A 25,342-nucleotide genomic window follows, 5' to 3' on the forward strand; every position below is an offset into this window, starting at 1 on the left:
TCGATTTTATCTTGTGTGTAAACGTCATTTTGAGTTGCTGAATTGTTTTGTACTACAACAAAGTCGTAAAAGATTGTCTTTATTGCACAATCGGGGAATGAAGGTATCGTGGGACCTATCTGATGTTTTTTTTTTACAAGTTAAAATATTCTGCATGCGTTTGTCTGCGAATCTTCTTATATCCTACTCATCACTGGACTTTTCCTACGACTGGGTGATGCTTGGGGCAGATTTCACTTTGTTACCTCAATGTAGAATGATAGGCATACCTACAATGCAACGGGATTGACTATTCTATGACGACAATTTTGAAACCACTCATAAGGCGTCCGACAATTTTTATTGACTACTCATCAATAAGAAAACACACTTGAAAAGCCACTTACGGCGACGCATAAAAATCAAGCGACCTTTTTTAACTTGGCAGATCGCTCATGATTTACAAATTTTCGTAGTTTAAAATAAATCAAGGCGCGTATATCTACTGCACTTATATGCGCGTATATGCACTTCTTGTGACAGTCGACTAGATAAGCTAAAAGGTGGGAGACAACACCCTCCTCCCTTCAGATGCTCGCATATTTACGTTCATAATAGCGAAGCATGTGTAATATTTACGTGAAGAGTCTCAGCTCAAACAGACAGAGCACTAGACGGCGCACTTCATTACCTCGCAGCGACACCGCGGTGCCAATCAAAATATCCCGAGATGACACCGGGATCACACTGCGGATTATCTCTGGGGGTGTAAGCGCGATAAAAGACATTTTTGGAATTTTCTACCCCTTCTTTATTACGCGTTATTATATTTTTTAATTTCTTATCTAATCTGATGACAAATTTGGTAGCATTTTACTATTAAAAAGGAAAAAGAAAAGTGGAAAAATAAATGCGTTATACAACGCATTTCTTCTTTTTCATTTTTTTTTCAAAGGCTTTTTCATTATTTTTTCAAAATTATCAAATCAATTTGCCGAATTGCAATTATCATATAACCCAAAACAAAAATCTTAAAATCTCAATGTACTCATACCTGTCGTAATATTCCTCGGCCAAAATACGCGTGCTTTTCAAACTCGCAAATTAACATTATGCTAATATTAAATATCCCCTTCTTCAACAGGCAATAACTGCGATGGTAGAACACGTCGAAATCGCACAGCTACTTTAAAACACCCTCTCTCTAAATTGTAGTAAACTTAGTTACGAGGGGGTGGCATCCCATTGAAATTTAAAGCGATTGTCTGAACCGAGACCCAATGCACCGACAAAACTAATTTGGGACGACGTATACTCGTCTGTATATAACGGTAGGTACCGTACTATAGAGTTATGGTATTGAAGAATACGTAATGAATTTAATAATACAACTGAAATCTACGGTTTGCTAGCGTTAACGAAGCAGTGATAGCCAAATGGTTGAAACTTGGCCTTTCGATCAGGGTGTACGAGGTTCGAATCCCAGACACGCTTTTGATTTGAAGGTTATATGCGTATTAAATTAATTATTATATGCTTTATATAGTGTTGAAAAATATCGTGAAGAAAAAAATATATTTCTGCGACTTTCTTCAATTTTCTTATAAATAAAACACTGCAAATTTACCATTAATCTTAAAATAAAACCTAGCAACATGTTTTTTTTATTTTCCTAGACCGTGCAATTCTCAAGTCAGCGCCCAGCTTTACAGACAGTTTACCCTCTGGCGGAGTGGTAATTAAAATGCACCGCGTTCGAATATCAACGCCTAGTAAATATGCTAATGGTAGACTCTGTTCTCATTGTAATCATAGTCCTTAGTTTAAATCCCGTACCTTCATTTTATGGAAGTACGTACAACCATAAATGGTTCCAGGTTCCCAGAGGTCATGACCTCCAAAACCGTCGAGTCTGCTCGCGCTTGTTCAGTTTTTTTTTCTTGGGGAAACCTTGCATGGATTTTCTTGCATAGATTCTCTCTGCCGCGGGAGTAGCGGAAAGAATATACCGGACTTTACAATAAATACTAAAACTATACATTTAAAATTATTTAATAGTGGAAACTGTTTATTCTTCTGTTTGTGTCTCTGAACCATTTAACTTTGTTATATAGCATGAATTGTTTGTTTCCCAAATAAATAAATAAATAAAACGTGTTACAAAAAGTGGTCTATTTTAACTAAATTTCCCCTGTGCAGATCTTAAGAAGTGATTGTTCCTGAATGGTCATTACTGTCCTTGATTTATGTGAGCAACTCTAAACAGAGCAGTAATCCTAAGTAGTGAATTAATAAATTGGAAACTGCACTCTTCAAAACAGAACACATTACCGTAAGCAAATACTTTTACAATACAGAAATAGATATGGTGATGGTATGTTACCCATGATAAAAGGCCACTATAAATTTTCCTTCAATGTAGTAGATATATTTGATAAGATAATACATAAAAATATACCTAGACAATTAGATTACCTGGATGTATTTGCAATGCAACGAAACTATAATAAATTTAAATATCTATCAATCATTTATAATTTAGAATTTGAGAAAGAAAAAGTTTGGGTATTTCAACTAATATTCGTAAAGTGTTTTTACAATATTTCGTAATGTGTCTTTACAATATTTAGTATTGATAAAAAATAAATTTTCAAATTTTTACACACACATAATTGTTGCTCCATCTTCACAGCTTCCTAATTACTGTAATTAGTTATTAATTATTCTAATCACTCCACACGAGGACTTCGAGAGAAATCACTTTGGCACGAGCTCATTAAAATACGCCACTCAGCTACCCCCAACCTCCCCTACCGCATAATAAGAATATCTCGAGCTTATATACCATGTTAAGAAAGTACTAAAGCTTATTTTACATTGACAGGCAATTATTATAAAGGCAAGATAAATTGGACTATCTTTTTGAGTAGTAAAGTCAAATTTGGCTTGTAAGGGCAGAAAAGGTTCCCTTTAAATCAACACTGGAATATTTTAACGTTAACTTGACGTTTCGAGTTTATGGACATAAACCAAGCCTTATCTGAAGGGTGCATCTAAACTGTGGGTAATGCGGCCGTATCTTACAGGGGTCGGGGTCAACCCGTGACCCCGGGTCACTTCAACCCCGAGAGCCCTTGTATAACCCTTTTTGTTTCAATTATTAGTAATATGAACTATTTCATTTTTTATTTTTATTAATAGCGAAAATATTAATGTACAAAATAACGGAGTATTATGATATTTTTTGATAACTGACTTTTTGCTGTATCACACTTTATAACAAGTGACGTCTTTAAACGTGTTTGTATTAAATACACTACAAGATTAACTCAATACAAAAGCCCATAATTTGAGATGATTCTAATTAACTAAAACCAGATTTAAAATGGCTGCGTAACCGCTCATATAACTTGCTTCAGTAGATGTTGATATCCAAAATTTTGGCAAGGGTTGGTATCAAAAATTTTGGCGCTTCCATGTCTCGAACATACAATCTTTGCAGTTATACTTATGGTAAAATAAAACAATCCCAAGTACACGTAAACCATATTGTGATAAAATATTATGGTAAACAGAATAACTTGCAACGTTTTCGCATCCCAAAAACAATAGTAAGGATTCCCGTATTATTTTAAGTGCAAGTGTTAACGCACAACGCATTAACGTTGTGGTATGAATCAAGTGGTGAGTCACCATCCCATCTTCTGTTTGTTTATCTGGAGAAATGTTTTGAGTCAGCGTCGCGACGCGCGTATCGATTGTCCGCTGCAACGCCAAATAAACGATTGTTATATCGTTTGTTTAGCCGTTTACTCGATAGGTTCTCTTGTTTATTACAGCCGATCAAAATATTTGTGTTCTTTTATCATTTGTGTACGTCGCCCTTCTGGGTTGGAAAGGTCCTCTCTGAGGCTGAAGGCTACTACCACGCTGGCTAAATGACGATTAGTAGAAGACGCACTTACGACACTTTTTTTTACAAAACTATTAGATGTTCTTTATGGTGTTTACCTTTAAAGGTAAAATAACATTTTCTATTGTAACATATTAGGTTCATTGTATTTATTTCAAGCTGTCCCGCACGCGGTACAATAATACGCCTAAAATAATTATTTATTTAACAAATAAATTAAACTTACGGCTACCATTACATATATTTATAGATGAGAGTAGACTACCACCCCCATATCCGCTGTCTCTAAGTCATGTTAAATAGACGACATGAAAAACGGCGAGGTTCGTACTGGCAGCTCAGACCAATAATTTACAAGAAAAAAGTAACAGGTGGCAAAGAATCTCAAGTGGTAATTCCAATATCTGAGATCTCCGGCCCCGCCCGTCTCGTTAAGGCCTCTCAGCAATTCACTCTCTCGCCTGTTAGTTCCGCCAGAGGGCGCTGAGCGTGGCGGCCACTGGGCCGTGAGATCTTGATTGATTTCAGCTACGGTAGTTGGGCAAAAATGGTACACATCGGTATTTGTATGAGATGTAGTTACCATCCAAGGTCGATAGTTGATAAGTTCCAACTATCAAAAAAAAAAGAATCGGAATTTGACGCTAAAATTTAACGCTTGAACTTTTTTTGTGGATTTCTTTTTGCGTCGGAATCATTTTGGGGTTAAAAGTAGAAGTGAACATTTAACCTAAATCGATTTTAACCAGTCTTGGTGAAAAAGGTTTAAATACATCAGACGACCAATAAAAAGTTCAAAATTAATTGGTATAGCCACTTTTATTCCAAAAATATCTAACCGACCGAGATACATTTCAATAAAAAGACTCAGTAAATCCTTTCCGTATCTGCAATTTCTGCAATGTCCGAAAATAGCGGATTATAACGTCGTCTGGACGGACAAATAAATTTTGTCTAGACATTCTAGACCGGTCTACGATCATATTTATTGGAAATTGAACGGCAGAGACCTACAACTACACTGCCGTCAGATCAACTCAAATGATGTAGTGCAAATACAGCCTTCTAAGAACAAAGAAGTAAAAGACTTTAATTCCGTTATATATTATTAAGCCAGTTTAATGGTATAGCCTAAAATATACTATATAGTAGGAATGGCAACTAAGGTGATGAAAAACAACGTCAGTGCCACTGTGGCAAAATATATTTTAGTAGAATGAATTTCTAAGAGATGATTGATGGGAAGAATTTCAAAATAAAAGCACAGAATTAACGACATCTCATGTTCAAGATAATCTTATCAAATTAGTCCAAATATTTCACTGCGAAAATATGGAAATTACACCGGATAAACCCTGCAAACCTCCCACGGTAAAATACTAATCGATACACTATTCGTACACTACAAGTATTTTGCGTTTGTCAACCCATCCTCATCCACACTTGCCTAACTCAAACGGTCCCACCTCTCGAACGAAAGAAAGGCGTTGGATCACGCCGTACTTCCGGTGAGTCAGGGATTAGTATTCGGGGAGGGGTCGCGAGATTTATGCGGTATCCTGAAGGAGATTAGGCAATTCGCTTGCAAGTTGCGGAGTTGCCAACTCCGTGACTTACGAGTATAAATAAGAATACGGGTGTGACGCGTGTGCGGTTTTTGAATTATTACGCTATTATGGGTCCCCATATTCGGGGTAAGCCTATGCGAAGTCCGCTATGGCGTCAGGTCATCAAAATGTTTAACTATATAGTTTATATTAATTTTCCGTGATAGTTAGTAAGTGCGGGTCAATTCTTCCAACTGAATTTTAATCTTAAACAGTTAACCACAACCAGTTTTGATGTTAATGCATGATTAGTGACGTCATTCTAAATTCGATATGGTGGAAGCCTCATAAGGGTGGCTTATGAGTGTCTAATGAAAGAGATTTCTGAGAATACGAAAAACAAAAAGACTAATAATCATACATCACTTCAGTTGACTGATTTGTAAATATTTTAATATATCCTCATTGGGAGAGTGATGGAGGAGTGCTCTGCTCATTACCTGATCTGGAACTTGCTGCCAGGCTCCTTCTCCTCAGACTCGCAGGTGACATTCCCGAAGGAGTCCACTGCGAGATATTTGTCCAGGTGAGACCGGAGGTAGATCATGCCTGCAACAAGAAAGTGAGCTTAGACATGTTCGAAAAGTTCTAAAGAAATGTGCAATAGAAATGCTTGCCACAATGATTGAGACTCCCAAAACTAAAACACGAAAATGCCTAAAAATGTTAAACGTTTTTTTAATTATGGAAACAAATAATCTTATTGAGATAAAAAGTAAGTATTTGGATTTAAACACTAAAAACCTATTAATAATAAGATGTCCAATACTGAATAATTTGAATTTATAAAAATCGATATAAACTTTCATTTCTTTTACTTGATAAAAAAAAGTATGACTATTAACAAATATTTTTTATCATAATATCAATTTATATTTATAGCTCAAACTATTAGCAGAGTATTGCTATTAATATTAGTATTCACTTTAATTCATATTCATGTTTGCAAATTTAATACATTTTATAGTATTTATAGCTTCCATTTGATAAAATCACCGCAAATAAATAATTTCGAAGCTATTAAAATGCACATAGCGGTAAACGCAAGTAATTAATTTGAATTGGAAAGTAGTTATTAGTCAACGCTAAAATTAAATTGATAATAGTATTATTAACATATTTAGTGTAAATTTAATTTTTTTGTGCTTGTCTCATACTTTTTGTCGTGACAAAAATATATAAATTGACAAGTTATTTCTGTGCAATGAGTCAAATCTTGGCATATGCAAAAAGCGTAAATTAATTTAACTTAAAGTGACATATTTATTTTGAATATGTCCACGGTGGCACTTACAAATTGACACTTAAACTATTAATCTTAAATACTTAAGTCATCTATTTTAAATCTTCTATTTTTATGTAAATACTTTATAATAATCTTTGGTGTCAATGAAAATAAATTTTATTTTTAAGCAAATTTCTAGTTTAGTCGCGACGTCCACTAGTGAAAGATGCTTGTCTTGTCTATACACCCTGACAAAGCACCCAACAGAAACCCTAGCTCTTAAACCAAGGCTTTGTGCCAAGCCAACGCCCTGGTTCCTACAAAACATTTGGAGCAGACTGGGTTTGCAGTGAATTCAATTTCTTTCCACGCCACGGTTCCATGACAATACTATTCAGTGTCAGTGGCGTGAGAACTAGTGGCGCTGTCAGTGGTTCGCAAACTGAACTTGGAAATAGCTTTTATGTTGATAAGTAGTACCGTAAAGAATTTAACCGCGAAATAACATTTATAAGTATCGTCTGTTTTCGTATACGTAAAAATGGAACAAATTATGTATTTAAATATATTTAAAAGATTAGCATAATTATATCCTCAAATTGATTGTAACTCAGATGGACGTATAATGTTTTGAAATAAAATTGCAACAAGAAATAACAAACCAATTCAACGTTGATATGTTAATATAAATAGAAACGTTTATCGATAATAAACAAGATGAGCTATTTTTTTTTAATAATTCTTGTAACATAGAAAAATACGCAATACTATAAATTCTGCTTATAAATAAAATACAAAATGTGTTTCTTTGTCTATGCTACATGGAATATCGACGAATCGGAACACAACATAGCCCTGTTTTACTGGGGAGCTTTGTCGAGGGGCAGCAAATGCCGTTGTGTACGACGCCCCCACACAAGACCTCTTTCTATTCGATTTAACGCCATCATCCATACGTTTCCGGAGTACATCCTTTTATCGTAAAAAATGGTAGTGACAAATGCTCGTCCTTAAATGGAAACGAATATGGAATGGATTGATGTATGAATGTTTAAACGAAATGTCCAGTTTAGTGTAACAAAAAAAATAGCTTATGTACTTATTATTTACTACTTATTATTCAATAATTTAAATTGGGTAATCATAAGAGAGTTGGGAGAAGTTGGAGGCGCGTAACGCAGTAAACTTTAGTTCATTTGTTGTACGCGTCCCAACCGAGCAATTGTTAGTCTGTAAGGCATATATGATATGGACCTCTGTATTCAATTATACTTTTGTATCTTTGTTTATATTGTCTGAAATAAATATTTATTATTATTATTTTTTTATAATGTCCTCAAATCATATTTATTGTCTAATAGTTGATATTTGGACTCTCATACGGAGGATCCGAGGTTTAAACCTTAGAACGCATTTCTGATTCTGTTATTGTGGTGAAGGAAACCAACCAACGTAATTTATGAAAGACATCGATCGATTATCGCGACCACGAAACACTTGCCTTGTCTAGACCATGAGCAACAGTGTAGCGGTTACAATGATAGTTGAGAACCACTGGCGTGCCTGAGCGACTATTGTTTTGCGGGGAAAATGTTAAATATTTGCACGACAACACGACTCCATTCCGATATCATGTTCACAGTACCGACGCTTCTTCGTGTCTGTTTCAAATTAAATGTTTAACTAATGTGTATAATAGCTTTATTGTTTACTTTATGGTTTTTGTTGCGTTTAGTATGTTACGATTAATAGGACTGCGGTAGCACCTTCACTATACCTTTTTTAATAATATAGGAGTAGCAGACGAGCAGGCAGTCCACCAGATGGTAAGTGGGTACTGCCGCCCATGGACATCTGTAATCTACCCCAGATAGGATTAGATTTTCCTTCCTAAGGTCGGCCACAGATGCGCCGAAACCCCTGAGGACTAAGCGGGAACGCCTCGGAAAAGTATGTCTCCCTTGCCACACCCTTCAAACCAGAACACAGCAGCGCTTAACACTGCTGTTATGAGGCAAATAAAACCTATTTCTTCTATACAATAGTGGAGTAAAACTGCTGCGTTTTGGTTTGAATGGTAGAGATATTAATTTCAGCAAGACATTTGTAATAGACTTCACAATAGACTCTTGTCTTATTACGGGTCAGGTATAAAGATTTATAGCTGTGAGTACAACACATAAAGTGGACTCCGCACTCGTTAAATTGTTTCGAAGCTGCTGCTGCTGGTTTTATTTCTAGACTTCATTCAATTTAGTTTTTTCAGAATTCTCAGGTATTTAGATTTTTCACGAAGATTATTTTCGGCATTAGAGCCGGTGATAAGTAATTTTGTAAACGTGCATTATTTTAAAAATTGGACGTGCGTTCCTGGAATTCAGAACTCCAAAGAGACCGAATTTCAAAACACTAATGTTATCAGAATATCTTTATATTAGTTTAATAGTCTATTTCACTCTAACATATGTACCTATTACAAGTAATTCTCCAGACTACCTACAATAACTTGAGTGTCTAGACTGAACTATACTTGAACACTATACTTTCGTATGTTTCCTTAGGTCTGCAAACTTCAGCAGTTCACGTGTGTATTCTATGTTATACCTACTCTTTACTTATTGTGATGAGATAAAATTATTATTTACAGAAATAATAATAATCCAATATATTACTGATATATATCGATTACTGAAATAGGGATAACAATGGTTGAGTCTACAAAGCGAATGATTCATTATATTCTTACGTATAATAAATTATAATATGTTTCTCTAGTTGTCAGGAACCATAAATTAGTTGTAATAGGCTCTCTACGATTGTACGCAATCAAATAAATCGAGCTAATGTTGAAAGATAAATTTCCAATAGATTCGAAACTACTCGACTCAATAAATTCATCCTTAGATGTTCATTATTGAATCTTTTGGACATAAAACGCCTACTAGACAACTAAAAACTCAAACTGTATATATTAACTATCGTTCCGCTTAAAAACCTAATTTTACCAAACCCAAAATATTCATTTATGAGCGCATTGCTGTTCCGAAACAACATATTCACAGGAAAACTCACAGCATTATTGATCCAGGTAGATTGGGGGATCACAGCTGGCGCAGACCTTGACAATGGGGTGCGACCCTCGCGCAGTGAGGGTGGCTACGCCGCAGGCGATTAAGACACGTGTCAGATCGCCAGCGAACAAATGGTTCAACGAGTTGAGAGAGAATTCAGTAATGACCTAGCAATTATTACAAAAACTCGACTGCTTTAAAATATAGCCTATGATCACTCCCTCAGTTTAGATGCCAACGACAGCCGCTTGGGCATATATACATGACATATATAGATATAGTTATCATTCATACGCACTCGAAGGATATTCATACACCCTCAGCAATCGAATAAAAAGTAATGAACTACCGACCAAAACTAAAAATGACAGCTTATATACAAGGGAAAACAGATATAATAACAGTAAATCTTGATATTAATATTGATGTCACTACAATATACTATCAGGACCGAATGAATCATGAATCTGAATAAAAAAAATGTGATTCAACTCTGCACGAGCTTTGACTTAACGACATATTCTACAGATTATCGTTTAAACAGTCATAGTCAAACAAGTCAGCGATGGGGCCAAATTAAAATGTTCGGAACATGAATGAAGGGACCAAAATTGGGAATGAAGCACTTGATTCTGAAAAGGCAACGCTGGTAACGGCACTGGTTGATTGGGTTTTGATTGATTAAAAGCAGTACTTGATGAGTAAACAGCAGATGAAAACTTGTATTGAAATGTAGACAAAGCTTTTTAATACGTGGAGGTGACTTTAACGAACACATTGGCAGTGTATCGAAAGTCGGAGTCAACTTTACTTAATACACAGAAGGCATTGATAAATAAGATTCACTTTTTTGAATGATGCTACCGTTTTTGACTAAATTTCAAAGTCAAAAATAAAATATTCCAAAATTTACGAATTCCACGTCTCATATTTTCTATTCCAAAAATTCCGTTAAATTCAGATCAAGGTAAAGCATTACTTAAAGATTTTTCATACTACAATGACTATAGAATTCCATTTGTTCCTTGAATTCAAATTGAATGCAAATAACAAATTTCGGATGAAACTTTGGATGTTTACACAAAATTTTATCGTCATCAATTTTGGATCTCCACTCGCGCAGCGAACCCAGGCACGACGATCCAATTAATAGTCGACCGTGTAGGGATTCAGGGGCTTTTTGCACCAATTAATGTACGGTGGGAATGCGAAAGGGTATTGGGCGATAACTTCCATGCTCACATTCGTTTTACGGTAATGACGATAATATCTTCATTTTTAGCTTTAAACAGTTTACAAGGTGTTGTAAATAAGTATAAGCTCATTGAATATAAATGCTAAGATATTGTCGATGATAATAAATGTGTGATGACTAAACCTGTTTTGGTGATCACGGAACAATAAAAAGAGGTGATGATGTAGCATTAAAGCAGCATTTTTAGATAAGTGATAAGAGTCATAAGTTGCCTTTAGATTTATTCTTATCAAAGTATACTTTGGTACAAAAATAAAAAGTAATTAGGAAAGTCTTTGAAGTTATACTTCTATTGGGCCGTTTGAGAAAAATAATGAGAGTGAATTTTTAAAAGGGCACCATGAGACTTCAACACAATATAATTAAACTTCAGGGCATTTTGTTTTTAATGAAATCTTAGGATTTCATGACAGGGACCTTGCAGGGAACTTCAAAGTGCTAAACTTTCCTAAGCTCAGTAGATCTACATGTTTACATCTTTCAAGTTATTTTATGCAGTCTGTAACAGTAACTAAACGTATTACTTACATATCCATTTGAACAATCCCCGGAAGGTATTTTCAATGGATTCTTAAAGCTTTATAAAGCAATAAAACAGATTTGGCGATTCCGAATACGGAGTAACTGCTACATCAACGTCATTGTGATGCAAACAAGATACTTATTAGTGTCTCATTAAAGTTATTTGTGGTGTTCATTATGTATTTTTATTTACAGGCTGATTCATTATTTACACAGATGTCACTTTCTGTTTCAGACAGCGCTGTTTAGTTATTTGGACTTGTTTTTGGAACGCGTATACGACTTACATTGTCCAAGATTTTCGGAAAAATTAAACCGAGATAACTACTTAGGCATGGCTCTCTTTCTTGCTTCATTCCTTGATTCCTGGTCATTAAAGACAGAAATTTTAGTATAGAACGAACACAAGTGCTACTTAGGTCTAGTTGGAACGCCTAATATTACTACCTAATACCTATGTATAATAATAAATATATGTTTCATGTCATTGTAAATTAAATGATAAGATGACGAAAACATTACTCACTGTCATTAGCATTTCCTGAGGCAGGCTCGAGGGTCCATATCTGTTTCTTCTTAAGGCTGGTGCCGTTGGCGTTGATCTTGAAGCCGAAGGTCTCCGCGGTGAGGTAGCGGTACCGCGAGTTGATCAACCCGATGGTCCACCATCCCCGCTGCTGGTTCTGCGTGATGATGTCCCCAGCGCCGTTCTGGTCTCCATTGCTGTGTCCGTTCAGGCCGTTCATTTTCTGGAAAGATAAAAATTCAATTAACCGACGTTCCAAATGAGGAAATTTATGAGACAAAAATGACTTATAATGATAGCATAAATGTTCTGCGAATAAACATTAATCATAAAGATATATTTCGCGTAAGATATAATTTATAGACTCTTCACTGGAGCTGAACGGTCGACGTATCCGTTTATTTATCGTTACTGTGGTTATAAAGTCAAATAAAACAAGTAATAAAGAGCTATCTCATTCTGTACATCAATCCATCCATCAATTTCATGAAGTCTCGCCAACTGATTCTGTAGATTGCAAATCCAACGGTTTCCTCCATCTTCTTAAAATCAATGTACTGACCACCTGGTCAATACAGTGAACTGTGTTCCTTTTCGATAGTCATAGAAATTGGACATTATCCAAAAACCTCAATACTCAATGTTTATAAAATGAATATTAACTATTTTAAACATTTCCACATACTCGCAATACATCCGCTATTCAAAGTTAACCGTTAAGTTGCAATATTTACGAGGGTTATTTGCAGTAATGCGGCTTTCAGTGAAATGGATGCAAAAGGACCATTAAGCGAACAGTTACGAGTGAGCCGGGACTAGCACTACACTTAATGACTGAGCAAATTCGTTTACTGTTTATTAATCGTTTTACACCTGCGTATCAGTTAACCGTAAAGTTACGCATAAACCAGCGGGTAGCTGTTAGTCATAAATCCATGTGGGCATTTGATTTTCAACAGCCTTTTCCCGGTAAACTCAAATGTGTGCTTAAATGAGGATGTGCATGTAATAAGGTTTATGGAATTCCTATTAAATTTAGTAAATTTAACCAGATAAAATAGTTAACGGTTCTGGGTAGTTTTCAAGCAACAAATATTTTTTTAAATAATTTATCAGCGCTGGGCTTTATGATAAATATATGATGTGCTTGGCAGTATTGATGTAATATTCACAATTGGTGAATATTAAATTAATAATGGTACTAATACTATAAGGTAATCTTCTTGGTAGGACTTGAAATGCAAAAAGATTTGTCTAACTATATGGTAAACATTATAAAATCCAGTCCATCTACAGTGTCCGTATCCAGTACTAGGTTGAGGTCTCGTCTTTGTTGGCGGGATTCAGAGCGTGCCACTGCGTCTCTGCGCGGGTTAGTAGTTGTACAGTGGTTTACCAATAGGATAGTATAAACGGGTTGCTTTCCTGGAATATAATAAGACTGCAAATCTTCTCTAGCCAAACCTTTAGAAAAAAGGGGAGAGTATTTCATTTATTTTTTGTGGAGATAGCTTACAAACGTGCAGTTAACTGATGTTAAATGTTACCTGCTGGCTATATCTAACAGACCGTAAAATACATTAGGAGTCTTTCTTTCAATTGATCATAAATGTGTTACTGCTCTTGAGGGCTGAAATGGCACGTCTCGAAAAACGGAATTTTCTTTAGTGGAATTGCACCGCACAGTCCAAAGTAGAACTTTTAAGTACTCCTTTTGGATTTTGGAATTGCATAAATAGCAATATTATATTTTGGTCTATTACGCGTAAATTAACATACTACTACTCCTTTAACTATATATTACTCCTTTAACAAATTCATCTCCATATTACCTTACACGTTGGGATTCCAAACTAAATATATATAACCATTTTCTGGCTGAAAATAGTTCGGAGACAAAGCCCGGAGGGAACAATAAAATTCTAAGTTTCACAATTTGTGGATTGTTGAACTATTTCGCTCGCACATGGGAGTTGCCAGTTCCCATAATTATTTCCTTTTAAAGTATATTGTGGTAGCGGCTGACTTCCACAGGCTTGTTACTTTTCAACATTTTAATGAAGCTCGTCTGCTGGCTCATAATGGAATATTCAAATGTATTTGGAGAATATTTTTTACAGTTTTGTGACCGTAATGATGCTACTGTGTCTATTTCGTCTTTTTTTATAAACATCGTGGAAATAGCGTTAATTTAATTATTTTTTTTGCTACCACTAAATTTTATTTCCTAATTATTTACCAAACCACCCCAACCAACCAAAACCGGCGATCCGGTATTGCCGGCCCGTTTACAAATGTCATATGGGAGACGGTGACCACTTTCTATTAGTTAATCCGTCTGCCTAGTCGTTAGGTTAATATAAAAAGCATGGTAAAAAATACAACAAGATGAAGAATAACTTTTTTGCTGGGAAGTGATATAAGTACCGGAGTAAGCCTGAAGGCCTCCATTATTGTTCGGACTGAGTTTAATAAACACCGGAAGTCGTCATCTAGGATAGGGCTTTGTTTAATAGACAACTAAGCGTTCATTAGCGGCAGGGACGGAGGATTATGACTAGGCTTTGCCCGCGGCGTGTCTCACGTCTCACTTTATAATCTGGTGGAGTGAAGAAATTTATAATTGTAGTGTTGTAATAATACTTTGCGGCAAAAAAATAAATCTTAATGTGATTATTATGAACATTTGTAAAATCTGGCCTAAATTTCGGCCCCCCACGCGGCTTCGGGTTCAGCGTATCGGCATGTTATTATCACTTCTTTGAAATATGTTTAGGATTTAAGATATGATGTGCCTCATAAATAAATAAATCTAAGTTACATAATGTTACTTACTTACATAAATATTCTGTATTATGATACGGTTATTGCCCTCATAGCGCCATATAAAGATTACCCGTGTCGTGGAAGACGCGACACACACATACCTACAAGTACATAAACACCCAGACCCAGAAAAGATATCCAAATTAATCATTCAGTTGTTCGTCTGGCCGGAATTGAACCGGTGAGACAACTTGACAACTCCACTATCTGATTATAATTTGTTGGTGCTTAATTCATCAAATCGCAACCTAAAACATAATAACTTAACATTTGATTCAGAACATGACATATGCAGAGTAAATGTTATTTCGCGAATGTCCTAGATTCTCTAGCGGTCTCGTCTAGATTGTCTAACCGAGTTGCAATTGGAGCGCGGTAACTGAAAGTTGGTACCGATCTTGAGATCTACTTGAACCCGGCCTATAAACCTGTGAGCCAGTATCCTCACTAAATACTTAAATACAATAGTAGATTTATAGGTGTCGGCGACTGACTAACGATATTTTATGAATAATTGTAATTAACTTGTGTTTTAAGTCCGACTGAATATGTGTTTATACAAGTTTTATAAGAAAATACATTACGTAAGTTTTAGTTTAAGGATAAGACACGGTAGATGGCGCTATCGGTCGCATTTGTTGTATTTTATTAGAGGTTTTACGTATTTTTATGAAAATGGTATTGTAGGTTACGATTTTCAGTTTTATACCAGTTTAATGTTATTAATGTTTATGTTATCTCCTAGAATATGTTTCTAGCTTCATATTGATATAAGAATTGTAAGAATCAATTATGATAGTTTTGAGATAATTAGGAATATTGACATGTGAAATGACGTAACTTATAAATTTTTGGTATATTTTCACGAATAACTTCTTACCTATTTAAGATATGAATATGTAATTTATGTGGCTAAATAGGGCTAATTATAAGGATTCCAACGATGTATGATACATGTGTGTAACTTTTGGAAATAAAATAAAGAAAGGGTGAAAACTAGGTCAGCCAAAGTGAAAATGACACGAAAATGGGCCTAAAAAAGCGCGGCTCTCTTTACGGTATTGCTCTGGGGTAGCTCAGAAAACCAGTTTTCCGGCCTAAGCATGGTCTCAGCAGAGAAGAATACGAAGAAGACTCCTGAAGAAGAAGAAGACTCCCGAAGAAAAAGAAGACTCCTGAAGAAGAAGAAGATTCCTGGAGAAGAAGAAGACTCCTGGGAAGAAGAAGGAAAATCTGAAGACGGAAGCGTTCCTGCGCAAGAAGAGGAAGTAGGGGTTAGGTCGGGATAGGGAAGAGGCTTTGGCTGGCCTACACTCTTGTTTCTATTGCACGTCAATTATTGTTTCTATTGCACGTCACCCCTTCCCCGCACCTACCCTCTCTACGGCACGGGACAGGCGCAACTCCCCGACGCGACGACTATCACCACGAGCGGGCTTCCGGCGCCGGACGGAAGAAGGCCGTCCGTACAACATCACGCCCGCACCCCTATACGGTCGCAGGTTAGGTGGCGGCGTGGCATACCACCACACCGCCGAACACACAGCGCCCCGCGACAAACAGCTGGTCCTTCGAGCCGGATCATCGTGCTAGTCGTCATATCGTCGGGTTACTGACGCCGCCATGCCAGTCACACGGAGCCAGAGGGTAACCTCGCCGCCGAACCAGTCGACTGCGCCCCGCGCCACGGAAAGCGCGCAGGGGACAACTGACTCTTCGGGGACATCGGGCACCGCAACTGAGGGTACGCTTACAACATATGAGTCTAGAGTCACTTCAGGCACCTTGGCGACTGTTCCAGCTGCTCCAGGTGTTCCAGCTGCTCCAACTGCTGCAACAGCTGGAACCCGGAAAACGCGGTCGGTGAAGTCAACAAAACGTCGGGAGATGGAAGCCAAGCTGGAATTGGCGCGCCGACAGCTGGAAGAAGCAAAGGCAGCTGCAGAACTCGCCAAGGCGCAGTGGGAGCTGGTCCAGGTGGAGAATGAAGAGTCCGAGGTCGAGGATGAAGACTGGTCGCATAACGCGAACATCCACACGTGGGTGCAGTCGACGGTGGAGAGGATGTCCGGGGAGGGGCATCAGGGGGAGGTGTCCGGGGAGGGGCGAGCCAGTCAACCTCCAGTCACTATCGTCAAGCCTGAAGACCAAGCGGAACCTTCAAGCAACGGGACCAAGGAATTGGCTGAGGCCATCATGAAGGCCATTAGTGTTGCTCCGAGGAATGCATCGCAACCTAACTACGTACATGAATTACCCGACTTCGATGGAAAAAGCGAAGAATGGATCGCCTTCAGGACGGTATATGAGGACACCGCACCGCTGTTTACGGAAGCACAGAATATGGCGCGGCTGCGGCGGTCAATTAAGGGCACGGCAAGGGAGGCTATCAAGAGCCTATTATATTCAGAGTGCCCTCCTGAAAAAGTAATAGAAGCTCTTCGTCGAAGGTTCGGAAGGCCAGAAGCCCTGATCCTGATGGAACTGGAAAAGGTAAAGAATCTTCCTAGGATCAACGAAAATGCGCGCGACATCTGCGTGTTCGCCAGTCGAGTGAACAACACCGTCGCGACAATACGGGGGCTAAGAAGACCGCAGTATCTACACTCACCGGAAATGGTAAGGATTATCGTGAGCAAGATGCCGGCGGTATTGCAGTATCGGTGGTATGACTTCGCCGCCGACGCAGAAGATCAAGATCCAGACCTGGTGCATTTAATGAAGTTCCTCAACAGGGAAGCGGACCGGTGTGGACCATACGCGACGCAGGAGACTACGCAGCAGCCGCGCCAGCCTCCCAGACGTCAATTCACGAACACCACGTCCGAACAAGTAGAAGAAAAGAAGACCTGTCCACATTGCCAGTACGAGCATCACCTCTTCGAATGTCGCAAATTTCTACAGCTGCCAATGAAGGAACGGTGGGACGTCGCTACCAAGTCGAAGATGTGTTTCAAGTGTCTCCAAGGACGACATCGGAAGGAAACATGTCGGCGTCCACCGTGCAAGACATGTAAGCGGTGGCATCACTTCGTGCTTCATGAAGAACTATGGGATCACCCGAAGCCCGAAGAGAAGAAAGAAATTGCGAACAACGTCATGCTCCCGGTGAACACTGCAAGGACAGCGAAGGCATATTTGAAGATGGTTCCTGTTGAGCTATATGGACCGAAGGGAGCTGCCCGGATCCTGGCGTTACTGGATGAGGGGTCAACTGTCACGCTTCTCGACTCTGCGGTTGCAAGACAAATCGGCCTCAAAGGACCCGTGGAAGCACTCACCTTGGAGACCGTGGGTGGGAAGACCATCTCCAAGGAAGACTCAATGAAGGTCAACGTCAGATTGAAGGGAATGCACCAGACCAAGAAGAGAACCATCTCTGGGGCCCGTACGATAGATGACATCAACCTGACGCCTCAGAGGTTGGAAATAAGAAGGATCGAAGAATGCGCTCATCTCAAGCCAATGTCGAAACAATTGTATTATGAAGAAGAGTCACCCAAGTTGTTAATCGGACAAGACAATTGGGAGCTCATCGTGTCCAGAGCCACACGCAAGGGGAAAAGAGGTCAACCCGTAGCATCATTGACCTACCTAGGGTGGGTGCTACACGGGTCCGATGGAGGAGCATCAAGACCTGTGAACTTCGTAACCTGCGCGCACGTGTCTTCTAAAGAAGAGAATTTAGAAAAGGTCATCAAGGAACACTTCGCCGTGGAATCGTTGGGGATCCAGCCACGTCGACCGACCACAGACATAGAAGAAAGGGCTCTGGCAATTTTAGAAGAAACAACAAAAAGATTGGACAATGGGCGCTTCGAGACCGGCTTGCTATGGAGAAACAAGGAAGCGAAAATGCCTGACAATTACAAGCAAGCGGAAAACCGGTTAAGGAACATCGAAAAGAAACTGAATGGGGATCCGGCACTGAAGCAGGATTATGAAAGTCGGGTAAAGAATCTCGATAGTAACGACGCAACGAGGGACGTGCCCAAGGACTTCGGGAGCGGACACAGATGGTTCAATGGACCTTCGTTCCTAGCACAAAAGGAGGGATATTGGCCGAAACCACGTACTGTCAAGGCGGAGCACACGGGAGAAGAGAAGGAGAGGTCAACTGTGGGGGCAACGAAGCCCGTTGATCGGCATCCAACTCCGAACCCAGTCAAGTTCTCAAGCTGGACTCGACTAGTAAGAGCAACCGCGAGGGTACTACAGTTCGTGGACCTGTGCCGAAAGAAGAACCACGCAGTGAACGTGTCCCGCAAGTCTGAGCGTCAAGATCCTACCTGGAAAAGAAATAAGAAGAAAGCCAAGGTAGCAATGAAGCCCGTGAACAAGAACACCCAAGAAAGAAGATTCATTCCCCTCGAACCCGACCAAATAAGAGAAGCCGAAAAGATCCTATTACGAAGAAGCCAAGAAGAGAGCTTCCAAGATGAAGTACGCTGCGTCAAGAAGATGAAGCCATTAGAGAAGAATAGCAGGCTTAAGAAATTGGATGTCGTCATGGAAGATGGACTACTACGACTCCGAGGAAGAATCGACGCGGCAAGACACACTCGGCAAGATAAGAAACCTGTGGTGTTAGACAGCAAGCACCACATCACCAGACTGCTCATCGCGTACTACCATGAAGAATTTAACCATGGTAACCACGCGACGGTGATCAACGAGTTGAGGCAGCGCTACTGGATCCTGGGACTACGGTCTGCGGTGAGGGCGACGGTTCATCGGTGTCAGTGGTGCAAGGTGTACCGCGGCACGCCTCCACTCCAGCCGATGGGGAATCTCCCGCTGGAACGGTTACGGCATGGGGAACCGCCGTTCACATGCACCGCCGTGGACTACTTCGGGCCCATGAGCATCACGGTGGGTCGGCGTCATGAGAAGAGGTGGGGCGCTCTGTTTACGTGCCTCACAACCAGAGCCGTCCACGTGGAACTGGCAGCATCTCTGTCAACGGACTCCATGATCCTGGCGCTACGAAGAATGGCAGCAAGAAGGGGGATGCCGAAGACGATTTTCAGCGACAACGACACCAACTTCGTGGGGGCCAACAAGGAACTTCAAGAAGCCCTCGCCAGCCTCAACAAAGAAGACCTCATCACCACAGCCGAGCGGATGAGCATCAGGTGGAAATTCATACCACCTGGGGCTCCGAACATGGGCGGGGCTTGGGAGCGCCTGGTCCGTTCCATCAAAACGGCCTTGGCGGTCACCCTCAAGGAAAGGCATCCCAAGGAAGAAGTCCTGCACACTCTGCTATTGGAGGCGGAGCACCTGGTGAACTCAAGACCTCTTATCGAAGCCGACGAAGACAACGAAGAAGGTGCCCTCACTCCCAATCACTTCTTAATTGGGAGATCCTGCGGCACAAGATTGGGAACATTCACCGACGAAGACCTCACCGGCCGGCGCACATGGAGGACAGCGCAGCGACTAGCCGACCACTTCTGGAGCAGATGGGTGAAAGAGTATCTTCCAACTCTGATCCCGAGAAGAGTCGACGCGAGAGCTGCCAGAAGAGATTTGCAGTGTGGAGACACGGTCCTAATAGTGGACTCCACGCTGCCACGAGGAGCCTGGCCGAGGGGTGAGGTGGTCCGAACCTTCCCTGGGCCCGACGGTCGCACCAGGGTACTGGAGGTGCGCACTACGGGGGGCGTGTTGAAACGTCCCAGCTCCAAGTTGGTGCTACTGGTACCAGCACGACGTGATGAAGAGCAAGCGGTCGACGACACAGGCGGTGGAGCATCGACCAGCGAGCCAGACTGCGGGGAGGCGGTCGTCACGTCGAGCTACGAGCATGGAGTCGCCGGGCCAGGAGTTGGTGCTACGCACGAGGGGGAGGATGTCGGCGACTGACTAACGATATTTTATGAATAATTGTAATTAACTTGTGTTTTAAGTCCGACTGAATATGTGTTTATACAAGTTTTATAAGAAAATACATTACGTAAGTTTTAGTTTAAGGATAAGACACGGTAGATGGCGCTATCGGTCGCATTTGTTGTATTTTATTAGAGGTTTTACGTATTTTTATGAAAATGGTATTGTAGGTTACGATTTTCAGTTTTATACCAGTTTAATGTTATTAATGTTTATGTTATCTCCTAGAATATGTTTCTAGCTTCATATTGATATAAGAATTGTAAGAATCAATTATGATAGTTTTGAGATAATTAGGAATATTGACATGTGAAATGACGTAACTTATAAATTTTTGGTATATTTTCACGAATAACTTCTTACCTATTTAAGATATGAATATGTAATTTATGTGGCTAAATAGGGCTAATTATAAGGATTCCAACGATGTATGATACATGTGTGTAACTTTTGGAAATAAAATAAAGAAAGGGTGAAAACTAGGTCAGCCAAAGTGAAAATGACACGAAAATGGGCCTAAAAAAGCGCGGCTCTCTTTACGGTATTGCTCTGGGGTAGCTCAGAAAACCAGTTTTCCGGCCTAAGCATGGTCTCAGCAGAGAAGAATACGAAGAAGACTCCTGAAGAAGAAGAAGACTCCCGAAGAAAAAGAAGACTCCTGAAGAAGAAGAAGATTCCTGGAGAAGAAGAAGACTCCTGGGAAGAAGAAGGAAAATCTGAAGACGGAAGCGTTCCTGCGCAAGAAGAGGAAGTAGGGGTTAGGTCGGGATAGGGAAGAGGCTTTGGCTGGCCTACACTCTTGTTTCTATTGCACGTCAATTATTGTTTCTATTGCACGTCACCCCTTCCCCGCACCTACCCTCTCTACGGCACGGGACAGGCGCAACTCCCCGACGCGACGACTATCACCACGAGCGGGCTTCCGGCGCCGGACGGAAGAAGGCCGTCCGTACAACATCACGCCCGCACCCCTATACGGTCGCAGGTTAGGTGGCGGCGTGGCATACCACCACACCGCCGAACACACAGCGCCCCGCGACAAACAATAGGTATAGAGAACATAATGTTATTTGCTCTTGATAAAGAATGTATGGAGAATATCTTTAGCTAATGTATATAATATACTCACACGGTTTGATCGATAGATAACACAAAGTTTACACTGGTGAGTTTAAGATAGGGGGATGTGGATTCGATCTCCGGTCAGGTAAACATCTCACATTTTGATTGCTAGGAATAATTTACCATTTCATTAAAATCTTTCCCAATTACTTGTTATATATTGTGTACAATAATTTTCGAGCGCACAAATTGATGATCTAGACAGAAGCTAGCGTTGTAATTGTACGTCACCATATTACCATCCATACTTCGCATAATTACAAAGGGCATCCCTTTGTCAATATTGAGATTAAAGCCTAAATGTTGAAGACCCCTGGACAGGAAGATGCGTAATTCTAAATGACACTTACCGCTGCCTGATGGGCAAGAGAGGAGCAACGGTGCGTATTATTTAAGTCATTGCGGTAAGGTCATATACGGTAAAGTCATGGAGGTACATAGTACATACATCTATGACCTTTTAGGGGTATAACATTTCAGCAATAGGAAATCTTAACCCCCTTTCTCCCACTATCTAAATAGAAGTACTTAGCCTTAGACTGTGACTTTTTCCGTCATTATTTTTTTTATATCGAGCGGAATACATATTAGTTAGCTGCCTCAATTAAAACATTGCCAACGTATAAAACAAAGAAACGACAATTAGTTAATGATTTAAAAAATCAGAACGCAATTATATAACAATACATAATAAAACAATATTGAACCGTGTATTATTCGATTTGTGTACAATTACATAATAATACTTCATGGCTAATCTAGATGCAATGTGGTCTAGGTTTTATGGCAATTGAGCTTCCGTTACGGAGATGGTATAATCAAGTAATTCCCGCAGTGTGACTGCTGTATAATCGCTGTGATTAGTGTGATTGTGGCCTCTGCCATCCTACATCGTAGTCACGTCGGCTTTCCAGTTTTAATTGAATATATGCCGCAATAAACTTGACAGAGAAATTTTAAGACCGTGTTATTGATTTTATCCCGTTTTATGCTTACAAACCCGTTACAAAATTCGGATTCAGTGCTGTTGGTAATATTTAGACCCATGACTGCAGTCTTAATTTTATTTAGACGTCTGCCTAGTCGAACGTCGAGTCAGAAACCCTTGACAAAGTAATATGGCGACCTCAACTGGAACCGTCCTATTTTCGATCGCAGATAATCTCGGGCGACTGTGACCATCAGGTGCAATGTATGCTCATTTGCTTCTTTAGTACAGATGTTCACGTGAGAGTTTCGACGCTGACTACTTATTATCATGCTCGTTAGATTCTTCAATTATTCTTAAACCACAGTAACGAATAAACATTTAAAAAAATCCACTGGCAAATCCGAAGTGTTAGGTGCGCAGGCAGGACGCGGCCGTCACGGTGTGCGCCAAGGTTGCTCTTGGGTCAAAGACACCGTCATTGTTAGTCAGCCTGGACGTTGCGTCATGTGCGCCTGAGCTACGGGTATGCCCCAGGAAGGGTGCTTAGTACGAGAGGTTTTAAACGTCCATCTGGTTTTTAGTAAAAAAAACTTATGGTCTATTTGATCTATAATTAAAATTTACACAATATGTACTATGTAGTACTGTCCTCTTAAAAATCCTCAGTTCTCTGGCATCGCGTATCTTCAAATCACCATAAAATTACGATCAAAGGAGAATGCCCATTCTTGGTACTGATTTTTCTCATGCGTCAAAATGAAAGTAATATTAAAATTATTTTTTGATTTTTTTCACATAATTTGTCGATCAGAATAGTTTCTTTGAACAGGGGATTCCATTTAAGATAAAATAAGACGAAATGTTGATTGTTGTTCTTAAAAATTAAAATGGCGGAATTTTATACTCGGAATTCAATAAGATCTATTAGTGTTTTGACTAATGATTTTTCTCATGCATCAAAATGAAAGTAATATTAAAATAATTTTTTGATTTTTTTACATAGTTTGTCGATCAGAATAGTTTCTTTGAACAAGGGGGTTCCATTTAAGATAAAATAAGACGAAATGTTGATTGTTGTTCTTAAAAATTAAAATGGCGATATTTTATACTCGGAATTCATTATTTTAGGTTTTTAGGATTATTTTAGGTTTTTTTACCTACTACCTTTAAAAGTAAATGGATATATGTTAATCGAACTACATTATAGGTACCTACTATCAGTTAAAACCGACCATCGATCTGTCGTCGGATATTTTCGATTGTGAGGTTATGTAACATTTCGATAAATAACTTCAGAACTCGGGTGCTGATCTAAAATATAAGTATTGGTAGTAGTATTTGGTTAATTATACATCGTCCACAACAAGTTTCAATTTGATCCAACTCTGGACGGCGGTCCATACTTCCATGGGCATTGTCCTTTCCCTAACAGACAAAATAATGATGTTTTTATTTTTCAACCAGGTTGTAAAAAATTAGAAGTTCTTATTAAAATATTTTTATGAATAGACGAATTCGTATTCCACTACCGTTATTATATCTTGGTAGGCAGCTAGGCATGACGAATATAATAAAATTATCTATACGAATGCTTTTTGATAAAACCAGATGGACATAAAAATTTTGCAGGTGCATTTACTATTACTGTATTGCATCATTCTAGGAACTAATTTTGGGGCAAAAAATTCTTCAGTTTGACGTCCATTTGTAATTTCGCAGAATTTCGTGGAATCATCGCGTAAAAACCCAGTAAATAGGTACACTTACACCTCTTATGGCCATGGATTTTTCATTTTATTAGTAAAATAGAAATAGAGAACGTTGCAATAATAAATATTTATGTTGTATAGGACTTACAAATAGTAAAAAACTAATGCTTTTATTTTACTCAGTACAAAGAACAGGAGTGTCTAGGACGGTAGTTCCATTATTGCCAATCGACCTCCAGTATACGACCACTACAATGGTAGGTGTGCCTTAGAAGGACCATAAAGCTAAATTGGGCTTGATTATACATTACCAATTTATAACAATTAGAATTTGCATAAATGCTATACAAAGTTAATGGTCTTTGAATTTAGGGTTACTTCATTAGGACATTTACATATAAGTACAACGAACAGTATGAGAAACATAAAGTATTTCTTGCGGAAGGATTAATCTGACTACAGGAATCCAAATTCCTCGTCATCGAACTCTTTATATCTCCTCTATAAAAGTCACGAGCAGTGTATGACATGTCCTAAACAATTTAAGGCAGGATTTCATAAAAATATATCTTGGACACTGATTCTTAGACATTTATTAACCCCAGGTAGGTATGGTTATCTTCCTTGCTTAATCTTGTTCTAAGATACGAGTATTCTGCTACCCCACACTGTGCACAAAAGCGTAGGTATGGTTTGCTAACTATGAAACTTGCAGTCATGTTTAAAGCTAACAACTCAATTATTTATTGCAAATAAGGTCTCCA

The 25,342-nt window shown here is 39.1% G+C and overlaps 2 protein-coding genes across 2 annotated transcripts in view; one reads left to right on the forward strand and one right to left on the reverse strand.

Annotated features, from left to right (window-relative positions):
- Positions 1 to 25,342, reverse strand: part of singed (fascin domain-containing protein singed) — a 62,454-nt gene that overhangs the window by 16,926 nt on the left and 20,186 nt on the right. Inside the window, exons 2-3 of the mRNA XM_073076221.1 lie at positions 12,099 to 12,321; positions 5,940 to 6,048 (exon numbers count right to left, since the gene is read on the reverse strand). Coding sequence (XP_072932322.1) covers positions 5,940 to 6,048; positions 12,099 to 12,318 — 329 coding nt within the window. The 5' untranslated portion in view covers positions 12,319 to 12,321. The remainder of the gene's footprint in view (positions 1 to 5,939; positions 6,049 to 12,098; positions 12,322 to 25,342) is intronic.
- On the forward strand, positions 17,029 to 20,792 carry LOC140744213 (uncharacterized). The gene has a single exon (XM_073075727.1). It carries the CDS (start codon positions 17,121 to 17,123, stop codon positions 20,790 to 20,792), a length of 3,672 nt encoding a protein of 1,223 aa, XP_072931828.1. The 5' UTR covers positions 17,029 to 17,120.

Source organism: Epargyreus clarus, unplaced genomic scaffold (assembly GCF_041222505.1).
Source record: "Epargyreus clarus isolate Ecla_fem2 unplaced genomic scaffold, WU_Ecla_fem_2.2 ptg000008l, whole genome shotgun sequence".
Lineage (NCBI taxonomy): Eukaryota > Metazoa > Arthropoda > Insecta > Lepidoptera > Hesperiidae > Epargyreus > Epargyreus clarus.

Bases quoted from the DNA above. Each gene is read 5' to 3' on its own strand.
- LOC140744213 (XM_073075727.1), top strand. From the start codon at position 17,121: ATGAAGGCCATTAGTGTTGCTCCGAGGAATGCATCGCAACCTAACTAC.